The sequence below is a fragment of the Falco rusticolus genome, chromosome 8, assembly GCF_015220075.1.
Source record: "Falco rusticolus isolate bFalRus1 chromosome 8, bFalRus1.pri, whole genome shotgun sequence".
NCBI lineage: Eukaryota > Metazoa > Chordata > Aves > Falconiformes > Falconidae > Falco > Falco rusticolus.
Window position 1 is genome coordinate 12,070,083 of NC_051194.1, and position 23,917 is coordinate 12,093,999.

At 53.3% G+C, this 23,917-nt stretch overlaps 1 protein-coding gene across 3 annotated transcripts in view; it reads left to right on the plus strand.

Annotated features, from left to right (window-relative positions):
• The first annotated feature begins 5,815 nt into the window (after nt 1–5,815).
• Nucleotides 5,816–23,917, plus strand: part of ADRB2 (adrenoceptor beta 2) — a 37,444-nt gene continuing 19,342 nt past the window's right edge. The window contains exons 1-2 of one of the 3 annotated variants that reach the window (XM_037397639.1): nt 5,816–7,172; nt 12,986–14,251. In XM_037397639.1, coding sequence (XP_037253536.1) covers nt 5,999–7,172; nt 12,986–13,080 — 1,269 coding nt within the window. In that variant the 5' untranslated portion in view covers nt 5,816–5,998 and the 3' untranslated portion in view covers nt 13,081–14,251. Of the gene's footprint in view, nt 7,173–12,985; nt 14,252–23,917 lie in introns of those variants that run through there. The other 2 variants (XM_037397640.1, XM_037397641.1) reach the window with 2 other exon arrangements.

Here is a 23,917-nt window from a genome sequence, read left to right on the forward strand (position 1 = left end):
GTATGCCTCCTATGTACATGCCAAGTATTCATGTGGGTCAGGGGTTTACACCGGGTCAGTGCAGGTGCCATACAATTTGCCTCCTGTCTAATGATACTGAGCATTATCTGAGGAGCTCAGACCACCTTGCAAGAACAAGGGGTTCTTGTTATTGCTCAAAGTGAGAAACAAGGCACCTCAGTATGGCTACAATTTGGTGCATTTCTGCTTGAATCGGATTTGTCTGCCTCACACTATGAGTGCGCGATTCACCGTGGCTCCAGCCCAGGCTCCCATGAAATTATGGCTACATTTCTGTAGCCTCATCTGCTCTGCGGCCCCAGGTGCCCATTGTACCTGACTGGTATCTCCTCTGAGCTGCTGGATGGGTGCAGTGGAGCAGAAGCCGCTTCAGTGCTCGTGATGCCCAGAGGATGGGGTGCATTTTATGCTCAAAACCCCTCCACTGTGTGGCAAACTCCCTTGCTGCAGCCTCACGCCACAGCTTTGCACCATGTGGGGAAACAAGATACTGGGGAGTGGACAAGAAAATACGGCTGGCAGCACGGGCCCAGAGGTCATTGCCAGGGACAAATCGAGAGGGAGATGCAGGTCAGAGACCATGATCTCCTCTGCTTATGAAAACGGTGTTCAGTTATGGGGAAAACACTAATGACATGAAAAAAAGTCTTGATACCGATCTTTTACCTCTATTATTCTGATGCTCTCTTCTGTTTCCTCTGCTGCGCTCATGTTGTGTCATTTTGTAACCTGTGTTCACCATCAGTATGGATTTACAGGCGAACAGTTCAGTATTTGGCCCAGAGACAATGACTCTCTGGTGTTCAGCTGTTCCAGCCAGTGTCATGTTCCATATAAAGCACCTCAGTTTTCACTGGGGTCATTGCTCATATTCAGCAGTTTCCTTTTTCCTTGATCTAATCTAAAAAAAAAATAATAATAAAAAAATTAACTACCTCCCTACAAATGCCAGTACTCCAGAAGCTAATCGCCTGATCTCCCACACTCAGAAGATGCCCTGGGAGATGCACAGGGAGGACCAGAGGATCCTGCCTGCCTTGGTGCAAGGTGGTTGATCTCCCCCCTCAGTTTTTCTTCACACCCCTATGGGCACCCTCACATGGGAAGATGTAGGGATGGGTACCCTAACAGCGGTGGCACCTGTGGAAGTGTTAGGGATGTTCCTTTGCCAGATGGGTGCTGCCTCAGGCATTTCACACCACCTTGCAGCCCGCAGAGCCCCTTGGCTGCCCCATCCCCCTGTGGAACACAGGGTGGGCACGGTCCTTGGGAGTGCAGGGGCTGGGGACGGCTGCCCGAGGGTGGCAGTGGCAGCATCTCCCAGTCAAAAAGAAGCAGGAACGTTTCTGTCCCTTCTGCTGGCCTCCCTGCTGCAGGTGGGTGCCAAAGGGAGTCCTGGGCTTCTCCTTACTGCTGCGGGCTCATGGAGCAAGGAGATGTCGAAGGGTCCCACCAGACCATGCAGGAAGCTCAGAGAGAGAAAGAAAGACACAAAAAAGCCCGCACTTTATCATTTAAACCCTGATTTCTAATTGCACTGCTGTTTCAAACAAGCGTACAGGGGAGCTTGTCACGGGTGGCTCCCCCTCATGGCTCACAGCGCGAGAGGAAGAGAAATCCAGAGCCCGAAGCCTGCACTGCTGCTAGCACAGCTAACCTGCTGCAAGCTCCCTGACCCCTGCCAAGCTGCTTGGAAGGAATGAGGAGACCAAAAGCCCCTGAGGAAGGCAGAGGAGACCCCCAGAAAGCGTCCCTGTCCCTCTTCCCGCAGGCTGGTGAGCTGCCCCAGCACAGCACCCTGCCGCAGCACTGCTGAGCGCCCGCTGGCAGCCAAAGCCAGGCACGTGTGAAGTCATGCAGCAGGGAAAAGGGGAAAAGCAGGCTGAAGCCCCTCCGAGCACGCACTGCCAGATCATCTGAAGGGTGCCCGGCGTGGGTCAGGCCAGGGTGGGCTGCTCGCCTGCTGCAGGGGCTGGCGGCAATCAGCAGCCACACCAAGAGGAATGCTTGCACGCTATCTGCATGCTGCTGCTGCTGCCCTACAGCCCTCCCCACAGTGACATACCAGGCACAGTTACTTATCTGTTCTCTACAAGAAGAGAATTTTACAATTCCTCTCCCGCCAAACACTGTGTTGAAGATTGTCACTTCTGAGCGCTTGCCAAGGGCCTGATCAGGCCAGCTGCTTAATATCAGAGTGCTTTGCGCTTTCCAGCTTGTGATAAGCATCTGGGCAGGCAGGGTTGAGGCCAGCATCCCGGCTAGCTGCAGTCCTGAGGAAGGTCTTGGATGCCCGAAAGCCTGGCTGCTTTTTCCAATTATGTCAGTTGGGCTAATAAAAGTGATTACCTCTTTCTACCAACCCTGCCTTTCTCATTGATCCCACAGGCTGTTCTTCAAATGTCACCCAGCAAGGAGGGAGCACACATCCAATTATAAAAAGAGAAAAGATTAGCGTGATGACAAAGCAATGGGGTCAGTGGTGCAGATGTGCTGCACAAAACAAATGAGACGTGCCTGGTTTTGGCACCCTCCAAGCCCAAGGAACCCAGAGGAAGGTATTTTGGGGTGAGCTGGGGCTCTCCCCAGCACTTCAGGCAGCATAGGGACTGCCAGCTTCACTGTTTTCCTGACCTCTCCTCTGAGGTTTGGTATTATATTTGTTTATATAAGAAGCTTTGAACATGCTGGAAAGCCAGTAACTACTCAAAAGCGCAGATAAAGGCTTGCAAACATCAAAAGCAACTCGGACTTTGGGTGATGAAATTTATTTTTATGTGGGGCAAATTCCTGCCTTTATTTTGAACCTGTGGTCACTAGTCATGCTCACTTGGTGTGGGTCGTGGGTGCATAGCCAAGGGCAGAAATCAGCTCGAGCCATGGGCCCACCCTGACACACCTCACATAGGAGAGCAAAGATTGCCAACAAAAGCACGAGTTACAGAATCAAGAAAGAAAAATCAGCCTTTCTTGGCTTCGTCTACCACATCCTGTTAACCAAAGCAGAGGTTCAGGCTTTTTTGAATATAGTACAACGAAGAGAAAATATTTAGGTGTAAGCTGGACTGACTGATTTCTGCACCCTGGGCCACAGACACTTCCAGAGTGCTGTAGAAGACTCTGGAGAGGGATATTACAAGGGATGTTGCAGGGCACACGGGTACCTTTGGTAAAGCACTTGTTACAAAGCAGAAAACTTAGCTTTGCCTCTCCAAGAGCTGGTATCTCCCACCAAGTCCCCAAACCTGCCTCTCCTCCTCTGAAGGTTCAGTGCTTCATGCAAAGATAGGGATAGGGGACTCAACGCTTTGACTTGGTGTCGGAGTATTCCCAGATGTTAGCGTAACCCACAGGAGACAGCACAGCAAACTCACCAGGTTATTACCAGAAACTTACCTCGAGCACTTTCCAGAGATTTTTGGTCACCTCTTACAAAAGAAGGGGGAACAGGGAGCTGAGGATGACATGTAGTTCCCACATCTGCTTTTCCTTTCCGGTTTTGCTCTGCTCCCCCACTATTGCATCTCATCTCTGTATGTCTGCTTTTCCAGCAGCTTCTTCCTGCTCTTCCCCTGCAAGGGGCACTCAAGAGAGAGTGGGGGGGTGGCATGTGTGCCCGGGGGGAGCTGAGGAATGGGTGTTGCACCCAGCAAGTGCTAACTGAGCCTGTGTCTGTGTACGGGCCAGGCTCTCAGCTGCTGTGAAGCCTCTGAACGCTGGTGGAGCACTACAGAACCGCACCAGCCACCAGCCGGTTACAGCTGTACCTGTTGGTATGTGTGGGAAATATATGGCCCCGTTTATCTCGATGGTGGGCAGGGGAAACTCCTGGTAATTAGCTAAGGTTGTTAGCACTGCACGTGTGGCTCCTCCAAATGCTCCTGCTTTCGATGGGCTCCTCATGTCTGCAGTGGGAAGGGGTGTCCTGTGGGTCTTCTGTTCATTTTTAAAACCTCGGAGGTGTGTGGATGCAAAAGTGGAGTGTGGAAAGAGTGCGGATGAGACGCTAGCTAAAAGGTCCCTGCCTAGACAGAAACCTTGTACTGCTGAAACTGCCTTTCATCTCATTTCCTGATTCCTGCACCTCATTTGCTTCTCTTGTTTTAAACCGCAAAGCTTCCTCCGCATACACCCTGCTCTTGGCTATAAATAACCCGGGTGCAGCCGGGGTGCGACACGGACCCACAGCGGGCCATGGCACAGGGCCAGCGGGGTGACGGTTGCTCCCCGCTGGTATGGCCTTGCCAGCTGGGAAAAACGAGGCAGAATCGTGAAGCCCCAGCAGTTTCCGGCAGCTGATGTGTTTCAGATAAGATTTAACATTAGTAAGTGTTTAATTGCTAACGAGAGCCCTCCACGGCCTCTGCCATGGGAGGGCCACAGTGCAGCACCCAACAAGACGCTGACCCGCAGCTACTTCTGGTGCACCAAGAGGTGTGGTGGGAAGTCTGGGCAAAAGTGATGCTTTCCATTCTTGCTTTCTGTGGCACAGGGCAATTTTAGAGCTACAGCCTTCAGGTTTCGCTGTCACTGCCGCAAGCACCCCGGGGCTTGCAGGCAGCAGGATGTGTCTGCAGAGCAGCATGGGACTGGACAGTGTCAGCGCAGGGCAACGGGCAGAAATGAATCTCCAGCGGCAGCGTTATCTCCCATTACGCTAAAAGGAAGTTTGCAGGATTCCTTAGTCCTTATTTAGCAAATTTGTTGCTTTGGAGGGAAATGCTTGTGTTAGTGTCTGGGGCTAACACATGCCTGGCTCCTCTGGAGGACCACTGTGCAGGAGCACAGCCTCCCTGCCTGGCCAGTGCTGCTGGAAGAGCTGAGGGGCATTGCACCCTTGAGCAGCTCTGGGGGCTCTGGGGCTGGGCTGTGGCTGCAGCACTTGGATGCACCCACCGCCCCAGCTGCCGGGGTGCCAGCCGGGCTGCTGAAGCCACAGCAGTGGTGCTGGGCGGGTGGCCAGCAGGGATGGAGACCTGGGTGACATCCTGGCACAAAGTGTCACCAGTGAGCATGGGGGCTCTCAGGAAAGTGAGACCACAGTGCCCAGCCAGGGACTTTGTGAGCACCAGCATCCTCAGGATTTTCCTGGTGCCATGTGTCCTGGAGACACCCCCGGGACACGGAGCACACAGGGTGCGCAGCTGGGGTGGGAGCTGGGTGACACCCCGGGAGGGGGAGCACACAGGGTGCAAGGCAGCTGGGTGACATGCCGGGACACGGAGCACACAGGGTGCACGGCAGCTGGGTGACACCCCGGGAGGGGGAGCACACAGGGTGCAAGGCAGCTGGGTGACACCCCGGGACACGGAGCACACAGGGTGCACGGCAGCTGGGTGACACCCCGGGAGGGGGAGCACACAGGGTGCAAGGCAGCTGGGTGACACCCCGGGACACGGAGCACACAGGGTGCACGGCAGCTGGGTGACACCCCGGGACACGGAGCACACGTGTGGCGCTCGTGGGTGCACAGCACGGGGACACTGCAGAGCCAGCAGCGCGCGGGAGGCATGCCGGGCGGAAAGCACAGGGACACCCTGCGGCGGGGAGCACGCGTGGGCAGGGGGGCGTGGGGACACGGCGGGGCGTGGACACGCGTGGGGCAGGCGGTCGGGGAGGGGGGTGCGGGGGGGTGCGAGGTGCGCGCGGGGCGCGGCGCGGGCTGCCATTGGCTGTGGCGGGCTGATGTCACAGCGGGTGTCGCTATAAGCTCCGCGGCGCCTAACGGGCTGGGGGAGTCGGGCGGGCGCGCGCCGCCGCGCGGGGCACGGGACGGGACGGGACGGGACGGGAGCGGAGCCGTGCGGGAGCGGAGCGGAGCGGCCCTGTCCCAGGCACGCACAGCGGGAGCGCCCCTCGCCCAGCCCGCCCCGCACCTGCCGGTCCCGTATGCGCCGTGCCCAGCGCAGCGCTGCCGCGGAGCAGCCCTAGGCAAAGCCAAGCCCCCGCCGCCTGCCCGGGGGGCTGCTGGGGGGCCATGGGGGTGGCAGGCACCGAGCTGCCCAGCGGCAACGTCAGTGCCAACCAGAGCGCCGCTGACCCCACGCTGTCGCGGGACGTGTGGATGGTGGGCATGGGGATCCTCATGTCGGTGATCGTGCTGGCCATCGTCTTCGGCAACGTGCTGGTGATCACCGCCATCGCCCGGTTCCAGCGCCTGCAGACCGTCACCAACTACTTCATCACCTCGCTGGCCTGCGCCGACCTGGTGATGGGGCTGGCCGTGGTGCCCTTCGGCGCCAGCCACATCATCATGGAGATGTGGAAATTCGGGAACTTCTGGTGTGAGTTCTGGACCTCCTTGGATGTGCTCTGCGTCACAGCCAGCATTGAGACCCTCTGCGTCATTGCCGTGGACCGGTACTTCGCCATCACCTCCCCTTTCAAGTACCAGAGCCTGCTGACCAAGAGCAAGGCACGCGTGGTCATCCTCGTGGTGTGGGTGGTCTCAGCCCTCACCTCCTTCTTGCCCATCCAGATGCACTGGTACCGGGCGGACCGCGACGAGGCCATCCTGTGCTACGAGAAGGACACGTGTTGCGACTTCTTCACCAACCAAGCCTATGCCATTGCCTCCTCCATCATCTCCTTCTACCTGCCGCTTGTGGTCATGGTATTCGTCTACGCCAGGGTCTTCCAGGTGGCCAAGAAGCAATTGCAGAAGATAGACAGGAGCGAGGGGAGGTTTCACACCCAGAACAAGGAGCAGGAGCAGAAAGGGGGTGCTGGGCACCGCCGATCCTCCAAGTTCTTCTTGAAGGAGCACAAGGCCCTCAAGACCCTGGGCATCATCATGGGCACCTTCACGCTGTGCTGGCTGCCCTTCTTCATTGTCAACATCGTGCACGTCATCCAGGACGACATCATACCCAAGTATGTGTACATCCTCTTGAACTGGCTGGGCTATGTTAACTCTGCCTTCAACCCTTTGATCTACTGCCGGAGCCCGGACTTCAGGTATGCCTTCCAGGAGCTCCTGTGCCTCCGCAGGTCCGCCCTGAAGATGTATGCCAACGGCTACTCAAACAGCAACGGCAAGAGCGACTACAACGAGGAGGACAACGGCTACCCCCTGGCCTCGGATAAAGCCTGCGAGCTGCTCTGCGAGGAGGGCTCCTTCCCTCACCCCGAGGACTTGTTGCACTGCAAAGGTACTGTGCCTAGCGGGTAGCGTCGAGGCGCGACGGGCTCTGGCGTGGCACACGTCGGTTGTAAAGAGGAGCCTTTCTCTCGTAAGGAAAAACAACCCCCCCGTTAATAATAGCAGTGATCCTCTTCTAGGGTGCACCTAGAACCTACCGGCTGCAAGAAACACAAAAACTCAGCAAACCTTCTGCAAACAGGTGGGGGGTTGCTCCGGGCAGGCTGCAAGCAGCCTGCCTCTTCAGGGGTACGGCCGTGGGTGCCTTGGGCGTGGGTGGGGGTGGGGGGGTGGGGGGTAAGGCAGTGGAGAAAGCTTGTCCCCGGCGGGACAAGCCGGGGCCGGTGTTGGAACTACCTCATGACCTGACTGTAGGAGCCGGCGGCGGAGCGCGGTGCGGTGCGGCGGGAGCGGGCGGGGGCTGCGGCGCCCGGTGCGCCGCCGGAGTCCCCCCGCTGCCCTCCGCCTGACCGTGGGACCCCTCCCCGGCCAGGAGGGCAGCCCCGGGCGGTGGTACCAGTCTTGTCCAGTCCAGGGGACCGTGCGGAGGTGCCACCCTGCGGCAAACCCCCCCGGGAAGGTATGCTAGCAGCGGGGCTGAGCGCGGCTCGGCAGGGCTGTGTCGCGGCTATTGCTCTCACTGGGACAGTTTAAACAACGCCCAGAAACAACGAATGGTTTGTTTGGGGTTTTTTTGCCAAGTGCTATCATCGGACTTTCTGCTGAAATAATAAGGGAAATAAATGGACTGTTTGCCCTGAGACTCTGACTATGGGACTGAGGAATGTGGCACTGGGAAGCCGGGTGAAATGCTGCTACAACCGCAGCCCATCCTTTTGTTGAGGCTCCCAAAGCTCTCAAACCGCCCGGCTTGTTTAACTATAAGTCTCGGATACAGGGAGCCCGAGGAGGTGGGAAGGGAGGAGACGTTTTGTTTTCTGTGGCAGACGGCAGCACAGCTCTGGCCGCGGGACGGCTGTAGGTGGGTTGGGTTGTTGGCCGAGGGGGTTTCCCCCCTCACTTCAGGCTTTGCGGGTTGTCCCCGGGCTGCGGGAGCGGGTGGCGGGCGCGCAGCGCTGGCGGGGGGCGGCAGATGCGGGCTGCGGGATGGGGACGGCGCCGCTGCCGGGGGCTTGCTCCCTGGAAGCCCCTAGCTGGAGGGAAGCAGGCATCGAGGGGCAGATGGGGCTCCCCCCATTGCCAGCACCCGCGGCTGCTGTTGGGAAAGGCTGGACCCGAGGGCCGGGAGGATGTGCAAGTGCGGGATCTTTTCAGAAACACCCAGGAGAGGTGGAAACGGTTCTGACGGGACCTACCGGCGCTCCGTGGGGCCGTGCTGGCCCGCGTGGGGATGCTTGGGCACCGTGTGCGGGGTTTTCTCCCCTAACACACAGCCCCCCCCCATTTCCACGCACTTGCCCCGTGCTACGCGGGTTTTGTTTTGCCTGCGCTGCTGCTGAGGCCCTGCCGCGGGTGTGTGTGGCGTCTGGGGGTCGCTGGCTTTGCAGAAGCAGTGGGGTGGCCAGCTACACGCCCGGAGCTGAGACCCCCGGGGCTGGTCCTCCCTGCGGCAGGCGGCAGAGGCGGCTTGGGGCTGCGCTGCAAGCAGGCAGCGGGCATCGGAGGCTGGGAGCGGGGATGGAGCGGGGCTCCCGGCTGCCGGCAGCTCTTTGCATTCTCCCCAGGCTCGCTTGGCTGCTCAGAGAAGGACTTGTCCCAAGGGAATCCCCTCTGGAACGGCAGCGGGGGGCCGGGGGGGATTGCTACTGGTCTCTGCTGCTGCAAGGTGCAGGACAGCCACAAACTCCTGGAACTCTCACACCCCTCATGGTAAAACCCCACCTGGCTTTTATGGGGCGGGGGGCTGGAAACTTCTGGCGCTCTCTTCTTTCTTTCCCAAAGCGGTCCTGATCCTGCTTGAAAAGGGTGCTGGGAAGGAGGAACAGCTGTAGGAGCCCTCTCCTCTAGCCCTGTGATGGGTGCTGGCTCAGCTGTGCTTGCCACCTTTTGAGCTCTGCCTGAGCACCCTTCCCTCCTGCCTCTTGCAGTCTGCTTTGATGCCTGTGCCTGCCTGTGCCCTCATCTGCTGCTCTGGTGGGGTTGTCAGCAGTGCCCTAAGTCCTTTGAGTGTGAGCCACTTGGCAAAGGAGTGTGGTGATACGGTGTAGTGTGTGAGGCCACAGGTCAGCAAAAACATTTGCTCCTCAGATAAACATTAGCAGGCTGTCCGAGCAGGGGGAGACCCAGTGCAGGACTGGGACTGGTGGTCAGGTGCTGTTTGCTTAATACTGCACAAGGACGAAAATGCAAGTGGGTAGTGTGCTGTGTTGTTGGTGTAGGTTCATGTGCTTGGGCTAGAGATGCACTTCAGCTCCGTGTGTGCCACGATTATTATGTAGCATTCAGGAGGAAGTGAAAATTAACTTCTTGATTGTAGCAATCGATATCTCCTGTGTTATATCTCCAGCGGTTTTAATCTTGCCGGTCACTTGCCATTATTTTGCAACACTCAGGGGCAGTGTAGGTTAGCAGGTAGCAAGGCCACAGCGGGAGGAGGTGTCCCACAGTGACAGCCAGCTCTGACTGGGGGTCAGGCCAGCCAGACTCCCACTGGCTTTGGGGCAGGAGCCACAGGCACAAAGAAATCTGGTGTCTGCATTTCAGTTGCTAGTAAACTGTTAAAAAAGTAAAGTAGTAAAAATATTTTTACTATGATTATTTGCATTTCAGTAGCGCATGTTGTGGACCAGGACTTTGTTGTCCAAATAATTGCTCTGTTTGTTTGGCTGGCTGTGTTTGTGCTTCAGATGTTGCGGCTGTATCTAGTCAAAGCTGCCAGGTGAGCGAGTGGCTAATGGCAGAACCACTACAGCATCCAGAGTACATGATGTGGAAGGGACAGGGGACGCTGGGCTGTTTGCACTGTGCAGTTGACCTCGGTACTGCACCGCTCAGCTACAATGTTAGGAAACCTCAGCCTTGCAATGAAGTCTTGAGTGTTGAAGAACTGGTTCTTTCCTCTAAGGCAACATTACTAAAACTGGTGAAATGTGAACTGTGCAGTTCTGGGGGCAGCTGGAATCAAAACGGAGAAATATGGAGGAAAAAAAAAAAAAGTGGCACTACCCAAACCAAATCTGAAAAACCTTTCCTGTTCCATGGTTGAAAAAGAAAAGCTGTGTAAAAGAATCCTTTAGCCTGTTAAAATATTTTATAATAGAAAGGTAGTTTTATAGATGCATGCTAGGCATTAAGAAAAGAAGCACTGAAGACTGGACACTAGCTGCTTAAATTGATTTTAGGGTACTTAGGATTTTACACTAGCAGAGAGTTGGCTCAGGTTAAATACATCTGGCAAAACACACAGCACTGACTTCATTTGAGGAAAATCACAGTGACAAAATACCAAATTCTCATTGCAAACAGAGAAGGCTACCTTCTGTGCTGCTGGTTTGTACCTTATGCCGCTGCCACAACGGTGGGTAGAACATGGGTGGGATACTGTCCACCCCCCGGGCGTCAGTGTGTACAGCTAACTGGAGCTTTGCATTACATTCACTGCTTTTAGCCACTTTGGCCAAACAGGTTGTTATTGTTTTTAAAGTCTTTGTCAAGATGAGCGTCACAAATGCAGCTTTTGTGTTGTTACAAAATACTGTCTTTGCTGTAGGTTCTGCTTGTGATTCGGGCAGCTGTAGTTTCCACTTCAGGGGCTGTCTTTGCTTTGTCCTCCAAAACAGGCAGAGTATAGAGAGCTGCTGAGTTATGTCAGTCCTTTGCCTCTTGGGAGCATTCCTGGAGAGCTTTTGCTTTCTGGGAAGCCAGGCCATGAAATATAACCTGCTGCTTGCTCCGGCGCTGGGGAGGCATGGAAGTGCAAGGGGAGCTGGCAAGAGGGGACGGGGTCTGGGTGCAGATCCCTACCTGGGAGCACAACTGGAGCATCTCTTGAGGACTGGCTGTTCCCAAAGCACCCTATATCCCAAACGGTTCAGCAGTTCCTAATGCACAGCATTGCCCATCAGTGCATGTCGCATTGCTGTGGGGTTCAGGGTGGGCACGCAGAGCCTGGCTGTGCCTGCCCCAGCCTCACCTGTGGAGCTGGGTCCACACCTTGTGACCTCCCCTGTGGTTTAGGTGAAGGTGACACCTCTGCCTAAGGACATCCTGGGTACGGCAGGGAGGGAAGAGACTTAAGTTACCAAATGCACCCAAATGTTTGAAAATAGGCCAGGGATTAGTAGTGTAGAAAGGAGAGCCTGGCTTCTTCGGAGAGGGAGCGGATGTGTGAGCAGGCACACAGCGTGCTCTTCAGCTCTCCCATGTCACAGCTGCTGGGCTTTTCTAAGGGCTTATTTATGTGTTTATTTACTATAAGGGACACTTTTTTGCCATAGTGGGGAGGGTCTTGACAGGGCTGGCTAGGAGTAAACAGGAGGCTGCAATCTATCTCCCAGCATCTCTTGCCCTTCTGGTACAGAACCATAGAATCATTTAGATTGGAAAAAAAAGATCATAGAGTCCAACCGTTAACCCAGCACTGCCAAGCCCACCACAAAACCACGTCCCTAAGTCCCTAAGTGCCACATCTACATGTCTTTTAAATACCTTCAGGGATGGTGACTTACCCACTGCCCTGGGCAGTCTGTTCCAATGATTGACAACCCTTTCGGTGAAGAAATTATTCCTAACACCCAATCTAAACCTCCCCCGGTGCAACTTGAGGCCCTTTCCTCTCACCCTATTGCTTTTCCCCTGGGAGAAGAGACCGACCCCCACCTGCCTACAACCTCCTTTCAGGCAGCTGTAGAGAGCGATAACGTCTCTTAAGGCAGGACCTGCCTTTCACAAACCCACGCTGGCCGGGCCTGATCCCCTGGTTGCCCTGGATGTGCCACGTGATGGCATCAAGATGATCCGCTCCGTAACCTTCCCGGGCACCAAGGTCAGGCTGACAGGGCTGTAGGTGCCCAGATCCTCCTTGCAGCCCTTCTTGTAGATGGGCGTCACATTTGCTGACCCCCAGTCTGCTGGGACCCCCCCCAGTTAGCCAGGGCCGCTGACAAACGATGGGAAGTGCCTCGGTGAGCCCTTGTGCCAGCTCCCTCAGTGTCCTCGGGAGGATCCCATCCAGCCCCAGAGACCTGTGTGTGCCTGAGTGGTGCAGCAGGGCACTGACCATTTCTCCTTCTCATTCTGCTCCCCATCCCTGTCTTCCAGCTCAGGGGGCTGGGGACCCAGAGAACAACTGGTCTTACTCTTAAAGACTCAGACAAAGGTGGCATTAAGTACCTCAGCCTTTTCCTCACCCTTGTTTCTCCCCGCATCCAATAAAGGACAGAGAATCTCCTTAGCCCTCCTTTTGTTGCTAATGTATTTATAGAAACATTTTTTATTGTCTTTTACGGCAGTAGTCAGATTAAGTTCTAGTTGGGCTTTGGCCCTTCTGATTTTCTCCCTGCTACATCTCTGTAGTCCAGAGCTGCCTGCCCCCTCTTCCAAAGGACATCAACTCCTTTTCTCCCTGAGTTCCAGCCCAAGCTCTCTGCTCAGCCAGGCTGGTCTTCCCCGCCGGCTCATCTGTCGGCACACGGGGACAGCCTGCTCCTGCGCCTTAATTACAATGCTGCTGCTGCCAGGGGTCTCAAACACCCACACTGGCCAAGGGGAGCTTTTGTCCCCTCCCTTTGCCAGTCCTCTGCCTTGAGAATTTGTTTCCACTGGTTTGATGAATCCATTTCCCAAGGAGATGGGTTTATAGGTACGTTCATGCCAGAGGGAGGATGGCCTGTCTTGCATGTTCCCTTCTCTGCTCTCTGTCAGCAGGTAGAAGGTGCAGCCATCCTTCTGAAAGCATCAGGGAGGCAGAGGTTTCGTGGCTGACCATGGCAGTGCCTGGCTGTGTCCCTGGGCTATGAGGATGGACGAGAGCTGGGGAAGGTGCCTGCTGGTCTGCTCACAAGCATCACCGTCTTCCCCCTCTGCAGCTGCCTCTGCAGAAGCATCCAGCCTTGGTGAAGCACCTCGTACCTTGGCTGATCCACACCTTTTGCTAACTTGTAAGAGCAGTGTCGATGCCTGCACTTCAGTTTTGCAATGTGTGTGGTACCCAGGGTGGTTCTTCAGGTTCGGATGAGCAAGGGCTGTTCTGGTAAGCCACACTGGTCTTGGATGTTGTTCTCAGCAGAAAGGTGGTGTGACCCCAGCTTCCCTGAGGTTAGTGTTTTACAAGGATTAAGAATCCTTTCCTCCTGTTTTTACACTTGTGCTTGTTTTCTCAGGTCTACAAGTAGGACCGCAGCCACTCTTTGTCATCTCCTCCCTGTGCACCAAAGTCTCTTTCAATGTGAAAACTTGCCTCTTTGACACTTGAACCCAGCAGCCCAAGAATTTCTTCCCCTTGTTATTCTTTTATCTGAGCTGGTTTGAAAGCAAGCATTAGTCCGAACCTTTCTTCCTAGGGGCAAAGCAAGTATTTTGCAATGAACACACATCCTGGGCTGTGTTTGATAGCTGGGGTAGCTACACCCTCTTATCAGAGACATTCCTGTGGGGTGACCAGCTGCATGGGCACCCATGGGAACCTGTCGATGCGTGGGTATCTGCTGGAATTGCTGTGTGTCAGGGTGCTGAGTCAAGCAGAGTATTTCTCTCTTGAGAGAAACTGAGCCTTTACAAACTTTACTTTGTCATGAAAAAAGTGGATTTGCTGCTTTTCCATGCATGCAGTTTCAGTTTTTCTCCTGTTTTCTTACCCCCCCAATGGCAGGAGTATACCATTAAATTTCTGTGCAATATTGCCAGTGCCAGTAAGAATGGACTGGGAAATATTTACTTGTTTCCTGTCTTTGGTAAAGTCATTTTTGCACAAGTGCATATATATTTAGATATGTGTATGTATATGTGTGTATATGTATCTCTGTTATCTATATACAGTGTTATATAGATCTGTATATAAAAAAGGAAATGTAAAGGTGTTCTGTTGTGTGAGATAAATACATAGATGAAGATCTGTATTTTCAAAAGTTTGAGTATTTATTGTAGGTCCTATGGATTGACATTGTGTATAAATAAAGAATATTTATGGTATGTTTGTAGTCAAGTGTTCTTGCTTAAAGCTGTTTTGCTGGCTGTATTTCCCCCATACTCTACAAGACTCTTACGGTGAATCCTTCAGGACTCACTAAAAAAAACCCAGCACCTGAACAGCCTGGTGCTGCCGGGGAGGCACACACAGCTCCCTTGAGTGAGTAAGAATTTTTTTATTTTTCCAGCGCTTTGAGCCCTGGAAACAGCGAGGAAGTTGTGGGTGCTCAGCACCTTGCTGTGAGCGGGCTTCTCTGGTTTTCACCAGAAACGTCAGGGTCCACAGACAAAGCGGTTTTTAAAAACCCACCTGCTTTTCTGCCTGTTTGGACTTGAAACAGTGGCAGTCTTGGATGGCTCCTGCGCTCCCATGGCAGAGCAGGGCTGCTGCAGAAGCATGGACCAGTACAGCTGGGGGCTTTAATTCTCTGTTGCTGGTCACCAGTGCCAGCATTCCCTGGGACTGGGAGGAAACACAGATGTCCAATGCAGAGATTGTTGGGACGGGAAACATGGAACACTGCAAAATGTATGTAGGGCTTGTCTGTAAAGCCCTGTGCTGTCTCTGCTCTGCTGTGATCCAAAAGCAAGCACCCGCACTGCCATTGCAGCAGGAGGGAATGATGACTGTGCTCCCTCTCAGCTGTCTGAGGAAGGTCCTACCTCGCCCAGGGTGAAAGCTGCACACCTTGGCAGGGCTCCTTCGTCCTGGCTCAGCACAGTGCAGACACCGTGCTGCAGCCTGTCTGGCTGTGCTGCTTTGGAGCTTGGGCTGAAGCAGGGGTAACGGGGCGAATTGTCCTGCAGGACAGGGGTGGTGGGAGCATGGTGTGGTAGGTCACTGCTGTCTGTCCCAATTTGCTTTATCTCCTAATTGGGATTGGAAAGGCTTCTGGAGGGGTGTCTCTAGAAAAGTATCCTGGTCTCCTGGCCTGTTCTGTTACCTGTTGCCCAGCCCTGTTGTCCCAGTGCTCTTACTGCTTCAGGTGGGGGTGAAGAAAGAGCATGGTTAATGTAAAGTAGGATCCCAGGCCAGCATGTTGCAATTACAAGTATTTTGCATTCTTTATGCCACTTAAAACCATGATGAAAGTCTTGGCAGTAAAGGCCAACGTGTGCCCTGCACATTTCAAAGCTTCTCCTTTCCAGAAACAACAGGGAGTCATTGTGCATCTTGGACAGGGAGAGATTACACCAGGCACTTCCAAAACATGCCCAGATTATAACAATTTATGGGTTTGTAACTTTGTGCTTTCAAGGGATAGATAGCCCTAGCTAGAAATACCAGCTGTTGCTGACTGCAGGGGTCCTGAAGAAGGAATCAGTTGGAACTTGAGCATCTGTGGGGGGAGCCTCAGTTGCCATCCAGCTCCCTCCACCCCCATTAAAACAGGATATTCAGACCAAAGAACATTTCATGTCCCATCTTGAAAGGTGCTTGGTCCTAAGAGATGCTTAGAGCCCAGTCCCTGCTTCCTAGCACATTTGATGATTGTCCTGAGGTTCCCAGCAGCCTGTCCTGGCTCTGGTCCTCCAGCGATGTCAAAGGAAAGGCATTAGGAAACCACAGCAGCTGCTCCAGAGCTCTCTGCGGTCTCACAGACACAACTTCTTCGCAGGTGTAGGCAAGAAGGGGCAAGGAGCGAGCGGATCTCTTACCAGCTCAGGCTGAATGTGGCTCCCCACTCGCACCACCTCCTTGGTGGCTCAGGGCAGTTCAGGTTATACCACTGACCTCCGCAGCCTCAGCCCAGCCCTGAGAAATGCATTAACAGCAAATGGCCTTTGGGAAGCACCTGCCAAGTCCTTTTTCCCTCATGTAAATATTTTTTCCTCTTAAGTTTATGCAAGTGTGAAAAATCCCTCCTTAATCTACTTTTTTTCTCTCTGGCTGAAGAAAACGCTTATTCATCCCTGGGTGGGAACTGCCCTCATCTTGATATTTTGCAGCCCAAGCAGGGACCACACTGCCAAAAACATTTCTTACTGCCCTCAAAGCTGTACTGCTCTTCCTGCCTCCCAAGCCTACTGGCATCGGCTCAAATGGTGTCTACCACAATGGGTACCTGTCAGGATACTACACTCCTTAGTGGCTGTTGGATGGAGGTCCCATGGGCTACAGTGTGTGGACAGCAAATTAATTAGGCAGCCTTGAAGAAGCCTTGAAAACCAGTGCAAAATTTCCATGGGGTTGCAAGGTCACTCCTCCAAAGTCCCGTCCTGTTGTATAGGACTCACGTCCGGAAATGTGTGGCAGTTTCTCCTGAAAAAAGCTGGAGCAGAAGCCCTAGATAAGGTCCTTGAGACCTGGCTCTGGAAGCAAATGGCTGATTTTCCAGTTGCTACTTAGTGGAGAAGGGAAGTGTGTCTGCATATAGCAGAGACAGTGGAAGCCCCAGTATACCCACGTGCAGGGGAGCAGGGTGGAGGAGCTGTGCAGGCGCCTGTTCGTGGGGAATCTCTTCCCACCGTTTGGATGCTTTCTTCCTGTCCATTCACCTCACCTAGCTGTCCTGCGTGGGAATGGGTGGGATCAGGCGTAGGCTATCGCCCCTCTCTTCCAGCCCTCTGCTTGGGACCTTGGCTAAGGTCTGTGTCTCATGAAAATAAGAAGGCGCTGCTGTTGGTGGTTTCAGAGAGGAAACGTCAGCACAGTAACCAACCTCACACAAGAGAACGATGCCGAGATAAACCTGTATCAGCCTTGACTGCATGTCTTTTGTGATATGTCATTGTAACCCAGATACTACTGTGATACTCCACCTCAACATGAGTCTGGCTGAGCATGGGACCTTCTTTACAGAGACAAGTCAGGCCTAAAGGCTGGAGTGCAGAGCTGCTGCTTGTGAAGGGCTGTACAAACAGCTTTGTAGCTAAAAAAGAGGAGAAAGAAGCATTTCCTTTATGCTTAGATGCGAAACACCCTTGTAGCAACCCGGAAATTTGACGCGGAGAGACGCTGATGTTTTAGGCTGGGTTTTAGGATGGTCTCCCAGGGGCATTTGTTGTGCTGAATCCAAGGTGCCTGGCTAGACTCTGTAAGTTAGCCCAGCTCAAGCAAGACCTCTTTCCACTCAGCTTGTCTGTGCTGTAAACCATCAGGTCACAGATTTTCCATCGGAATGTGTGTTGCTCTGTTCCTGTGCTCTTGTGGATCTGGACCGCAGTGCCAGACACAGTGGTGTAAGCTGCAAGGTAACACATGAAATCGGTCATGACAGGGAGTCAGTCGACACCCTGCATGATCTTGAAAGCTTGCTTGGAGAAGAGTCAGCGTCTGATTACAGAGAACTTAGGCATGGAAGGTGGGAGGGGAAGAGAGATGCTTTCATGGTTGGGCTCGGGGGCTAGGTGTTACTCAGCATGGCAGTTTTTTCTAGCACAAACATCAGAGCAGTGTCTTCCCCTGAATGGCATTTTGCTTTGTGTTGCGGTGAGTGCTGGTAGGGACCTGCCTTTTACCAGGACCAGCCCTTTGAAGTGCTGTGGCCCAGAGACACCCCTCCCCAAGTCTTCTCCTGGCAAGGACAGGTTGTCCTCTTCTTTTCAGCTTCATGAAAGTGGAGTCATTTGTGAACTTGCCAGGGTTTTGCACAATGGAGATGTTAGTACACTCCCTGCTGTGGAAGATGGAGCCCCAAGCAACGTCAGTGGTGATGGCAATGGAGAGGCAATGAACGCAAGTGCCACCCAAACCTGGAGGTCTTGCTGGCTCCAGCTGAGATACAAATATAGAGGCACAGAGTGCAAGTATATACGGTTATAGATATGGAAGCAGGGAAGGCACTAAGCTGGGTGTACAATCCACAGCTCTTGGAGTTGATTCATATCACTTCAGCGCAGCAGCTGAGGCAAAGGGGAGCTCTATGGGGGAGACCCATGGTAGAGCAGAACCACTGAAAGACATTGTGTGACTCAGAACAAGAAGGCTATTCCTCTGTAACTGCATAGCATGATTTGTTCAGCTCATTTAAAAGGTGGCTGTGTGGTTCCCTGTCCCTCCAGGGCTCCCTGCTGCAGAGAAAGACCCTTCTTAAAAGGGGATCCTCAGGGTACCTATTTATAGCATGGAAACTGCTCCAGGAGAGCCATCCAGCCTTGAATGAACATCTCCCCGTCCCCAGCAGCAGAGCGATGTACAGGCTGTTCCTCCTGCAATCCCACCCCCTCCTTCGCAGGGGCCCAGCTGACATTTGCTAGCAGACTGTAAGGGACAGTTGCGGGCATCTCTCCGTGGCGCCGGAGGTGATGACACAGCGGCTGCCCTCACGCCAGGCTGGCAGAGGCAGGAGGAGGCAGGGAGAGGGGCAGGGTGCTGGGCTGCTCCGGTTGGGCTGCCCCTCACTTGGCCGTGGGGGAGAGTCAAGTGATGGGAGGCGAGTGGTGCATGCTGTTCCCAGAAAGGAAAGGTCAGGGCGCAGAGCCGCAGCAGGATTAGCCTCCGAGCCAGAGCCAGTGGCAGCAGGGCCAGGGGGCTGTGATTTCTAGGCATGACTTGTGAATGTTGGCCAGGAGAGACAGAAATGAATTGGAGAGGGGGGAAAGGATGATGGTCTGAAGGGAAGCATGGTGTTCTGCAGAAGTGCTGTCCAGGGGCTTGATGAGCTGTCTCTACCAGTCTGCAGTGCCCCCCTGGACCTTAGAGGGACCTCAAGAGGGGGTGCCAGCATTGTGTCTGGTCTCAGGCTGGGCTGGCTCCAACCCTTGGTGCCGGGGGCAAGTCACCGCTGAGCAGCACACTTGGACTCACTTGTCTGGCTGCAGGATAGGATTTTAGTTTGCTAGTTAGATGGCAGAGCTTTGGGGATTTTCCTTTCCGATATGATTTGCAAAGCCAACAGCTTATAACGAAGTCAGGGTGATTTCAAGGATGTTTTCTTTCTCTGCCTAAGAATTCTTCTTGCCACACAAAATTCAGGAGGGGAAAGATAACGATAAAATGGGACAAAGCCAACTTTTTTAGCATAGGTTTGGACAACTTCAGCTTACTCAGGGCTTGTGTCTGTAAGAAGGCTGCTATCAACTTTGCCATTAAAGTCATAAATACAGTACAGATCGTTGATGAAAAGAGGATTCTAAGCAGAATGGTTCAAGGGACAGATAGAGGCAGCCAAAGAACAGAGGCAAAATGAAATACAAGTCAGTAAGAGTATAAAAAGATGATGAAGAAACAAATGGAAATGAGAAATCAGTCCTAAGAGGAACAATGACACCAGCAGCAAACTCAAGTTGGAAAGCAAGAGGCTGGATCCCATGGAAAAGGAAGGAGAAGGTAGAAAGGGATTGGAGAAGAGGGAGAAACAGGGCTGGGAAATGCCATGACAGCAGGATCTGCATTTCAGTGCAGGCAGTCTGACAGCTGCCTCTTCCCTCCTACATCAGTATTTTCCTTGTCTGCTTTCAGCCAGTGTGAGTTTGATTCAGCAGATCTGGCAGGAGAAAGGTGGCAGGGCGAAAGGAAAGTGGACAGTTTCTGAGTGATGCAGAATTGCTAGGGAACTGTGGGTTAGAGAGGCGATGCATGCACAGTTTATTCCCAGCATCAAGGGAGTTGTCCAGGGCAAGTGGCCAGCCTAATTTACGCTCCCAGAGCAAGGAAGGTGAGTGTTGTTTTATTTTTAAAGATGGTCTCCTCTGCCTTGCACCGTGCTACCACCTTCAGTAGGGTTCCAATTTCAGGAAGAGCAGGGGAAAAGCAACCCCAACCAAATTAAAACATTCTGCTTTTACCTGTAAATGGCATCAAATATTTTTGCCTCAAATCTCTTTCTGCTCTCTTTTTGCCTCAAATCTGCTCTCAGATTTACTCTTCCCTCCTGCCTGACAGAACCAGTGCTGGAATCCGTGGCCTTGCAAGCCAGCACCTTGAGAAGACAACCCAGGCAAGGAGCAGGCAGATGGTGGGGCAGGTCTTGGCACAGGGCAGTGGGGTGATGTTTAAACCCAAATCACTTGAGTGATGAGCACAGTGAGAGCACACCGTGCTGGGGCTGAGCTGTCTGGCATGCAGTGGGATCATGCTGGGGAACCAGTGATAAATTGGAGCTGGAATTTTTCTACCTGAGGCAGAACAAGCACCCAGTTCACCAAGAGGACTAGTGTGAGGTAAAGGGAGGTGGTATTTGAGCACTGCCTCAGCTGAGCATTTCAGAGGGAAGGTAGGCTGCTTAGCAGACTGTCCTTTCCCTTGTTGCCAATGCCTTGTGCAGGGTTTGGTTCCTCCTGGGGATGGGAGATGCTGAGGAAGAGTTGGCTCATTGCAAGCAACTGGTATGCAAGCAAAAGCTCTCAGCATCTGCAAATTGCAAGTAAGGATTTAAGTGGCCCAAGTTAGGTGTTCAAATTATGCTAGTGAGCAGAGCCTTGTCCCTACTAATGACTAAAACAGCTGGGACAGGGCATTCAGACCTAATGAAGGGATGTAGAGAGGGTTTCCACTGGAGATGAGTGAAAAAGTGACAACTGATCCTCCTGTCCAGTAAAAATCCAACAAATTCTGGCCTTGGGCATCCAGCCTGGGGCTCACCTTTCCACTCTTCCAGCCTCAGGACCAGGGGTCACAAGGCAGCAGTATCAAGCCAGCCCCTAGTCACATCCCATCCTGACCCGATCTTGGAGAAGGCACAGAGCATGTCACACCTGTGCTGTGCTGCTCGGGTATTCTCCTCTGCCAGGCAAAACTTTCAGCAGGCTCATTACAGCAACTTTACGGCTCCTTTGCATTGCTGGAGAGGGAAGAAAAGCCAGGGATTTTGTCATGGGAGGAAACTCCCACTGCAAACTTGAGGTGCTCCATAAAACAGCTGGATTGCTTCTGTCTTTGCTAGTTTTTTTTTCTTCAGTGTAGGGAAAGTGCCACATCCCGACTGACAGGGCACTGCAGAGCAGTCCCACCACACCATGGTGGTGCAGGAGCAGGGATGGCCCTGTTGTTCTGCTTCTCACTCCAGCATCACCCACAGGATCAGACTGTCCTGTGCCTTGGTTTTGGATGGAGGTGTCCCTTCTCTGTACTGCATGTTACAGTCTTGATTCCAATATTTGTCTCTCTCCTGTCTCCCATTCCAGCCAGTGCAAAAGCAATGATAGTCATGAGGTGGCCTAAAGCTGACAATGGGTTACCTAACCCTGCTAGAGCATGGGGACAAGCTGTGTGTGTTGGGATGTGTGTGTGTGTGATAAAGAGGGTGGAAGATGTCTGCGTAAGCCAAATCGCTGCAGATGCATTCAGGACCTCACTGTCATTTTAACTGCAATGGGTTTCATGTGATTCGTTGCAGTGGGTATGCTGTCACAGCTCAAACAGCACAAAATTGGGTGATTTGGTTTTAAACAAACAAGCGAACAAAGAAAGTTGACATGAAATCATCTTGTGTAGGCATTGCCTTGCCTTGTGTCTCCTTGGGAGTGGTGGCAAGGTGCAAATGCAGAGGCTGTGCCTCTGCACTCTGGCTCTGCCCTGCAGCCCGCAGGATTTCCCAGCTCCAGAGCTCAGCCACGATGCCAGTGGCATCCCTGTGCCTCCAGCTGCTCCCTGCTGCTTTCTTCTGTTTGTGCTTTGGTGCCTGTATCTGCATCTTACCCTTCTATTGCAGAGTATCTGCACCTCTGGCATCCCTGTCTGTAACCCCTCCAACGTGCCCACCAGCCGTTCCCTTCCTGTCATGACAGCTTGGAAAGGCAAAACGTTTCATCCCCTCCTCTCCTCCATTCTGAGCTATTTGTGGCCTCTGCTAAGACTTTCCCCTCCGTCTCCTTGTAGCAGTGGAAGGCCCCCAGAGCTGCCCTGACGGGGAGCAGGGAGCTGCACGCCCCTTCACTCTGCTGGGATCAACACGGGAACTCACGGAGCTGGAGGTGGGGACCTAGGAGCCAGCAGCTGCTGGGCCAGACAGTGAGCTCAGAGGGAAATCTTGGCATCAGTGCTGTGTTTTGCCAACACGATGCCTACATGGGAGCTTGCATGCCTGGCAGACCAGAATACATTGCCTTTCCTGTGCTGGCAATGAGCTTTGCCCTCTGCATCCACGTGTAAAACCTCTGAGCATGGAAGTGGTCTTTGCTGTTGGTGAAGTGCCTCTCCTGACACATCAGGAAGGTGTTTCTTCAATCCAAGCAGGTGCTCTGGTGGTGGAAAGGGGAGAGACCCTGTTTCAGCCATGCAGACAGGGCAAAGACCTGCCTCCAGCAGCCTGCTCAGGCCTGCAAGGACAGAAAATCTCTGGAGGTCTCAGAGTCGGGCACTCCCGTCAGGCACCATGGCACCCACACAGTCCTGTATGCTGGTAGGAATCCAGAGAAGCTCACAGGGCTTCATCCAGCACCAGGGAGCACTGGGCTGAGTTACTTCATGGCAAGCAGGGCAGCCTCTCTGTTCGCCCCTGAAGCAGTCGGAGGGTACGGTGGAGCAGGGCTGGGGGAGCCACCAGCCAAACTCCTGGGCTGGTGGGTGGTGGAGAGAAGAAGGGTTTCACAGAGCAGGCTGGGCGGGCAGGGGGACTGAGGGCTGTGCCATACAGGCACACAGGGCAATTAGTTTCCCAGCAGACTTCTGCTGGAATCAGGTGAAAAATGTGGCATTTTTTAAAGGATGAGCTCCTATGGATGGGATGAAGTGCTTCTGAGCGTCCCCCAAGGCACTACAAATCAAATGGGCAAGAAAAGAGCTCCTGCCAAATGCATTGCTTTTTGAATAAAAACCACAGGTTGGGAGATCAGCATCTTGATTTGGGAATCGGGGCAGACATGCTTGCGTAGTGTTTGCTTGTTCTCTGGCTGGCATTAGCTGGGGCTTCCAATGTCCATGAGTGCTGAAAGAATTAGAAGGTAGCTTAAAAAAAATGTATTTTTAATGTGTTTTCTATTAGCAGCCTCCACGTGTAGATAGAGGTGGCCAGAGAAAACCAGTGATGGACAACATATGAAGAAAGCCTGGTATTCATTTCCAAAAACGTACTGTCTACCTTGATATACCATCTTTATTTCCCTTATTTTTCATCCTTCTCCTTCTGGAGCCAGGGCATTGCAGTCCTACAACCTGGTTCCTTCCTGAAGCATCTTCTTCTTCTTTTTCCTTGTAGAAGACACAAAGACAAACCCATGTGTTTGGAAAGTCCCTTCCCAATCCCTGGTGCAGGGCAGGATTCTGTAAAGCAATAATTCATGATTTCCTCTCAGTCCCCAGGTTCCTTCCCAAGTTGTTGAAACTTTGTGTAGAGCGATGATTGCCTCTGAAATGAATGGCAGCCTCGCTTCCTTCTCGGGGGCTGCTCTGCTGCCCGCCAAGGCACGGTCGGGGCAGGTGTGGAGTGGGCGTTTGTCATTCTGCAGCCGTGCGTGCCTTTGCAGTGAGCGTGTCTGACGGCTATGGAGACAACTCAGGACAGCCGTCTCCCTGCCTCAGTGCAGCGATGGCCTTGGTGGTAAGAGGGAGATGCAGCTGCAAGATGCAAGTGGGGAGACGAGGTTTTCCCAGGAAGAGAGTTGTGGGAAGGGCTTGGGTACCTGGGTGGCACCAGGGATGCTGCTTGGGCTTTAGCATCAGTCCTGGAAGTTTTGCTGCTCTTAATTTGTTTTTTGTTTATTATTTTGGGGTGTCTCCACAATGCAAGACATGCCAGCCAGCAGCTGTGGTTTGGAAGGAACAGGGCGGTGTGGCTCACCTCTCTT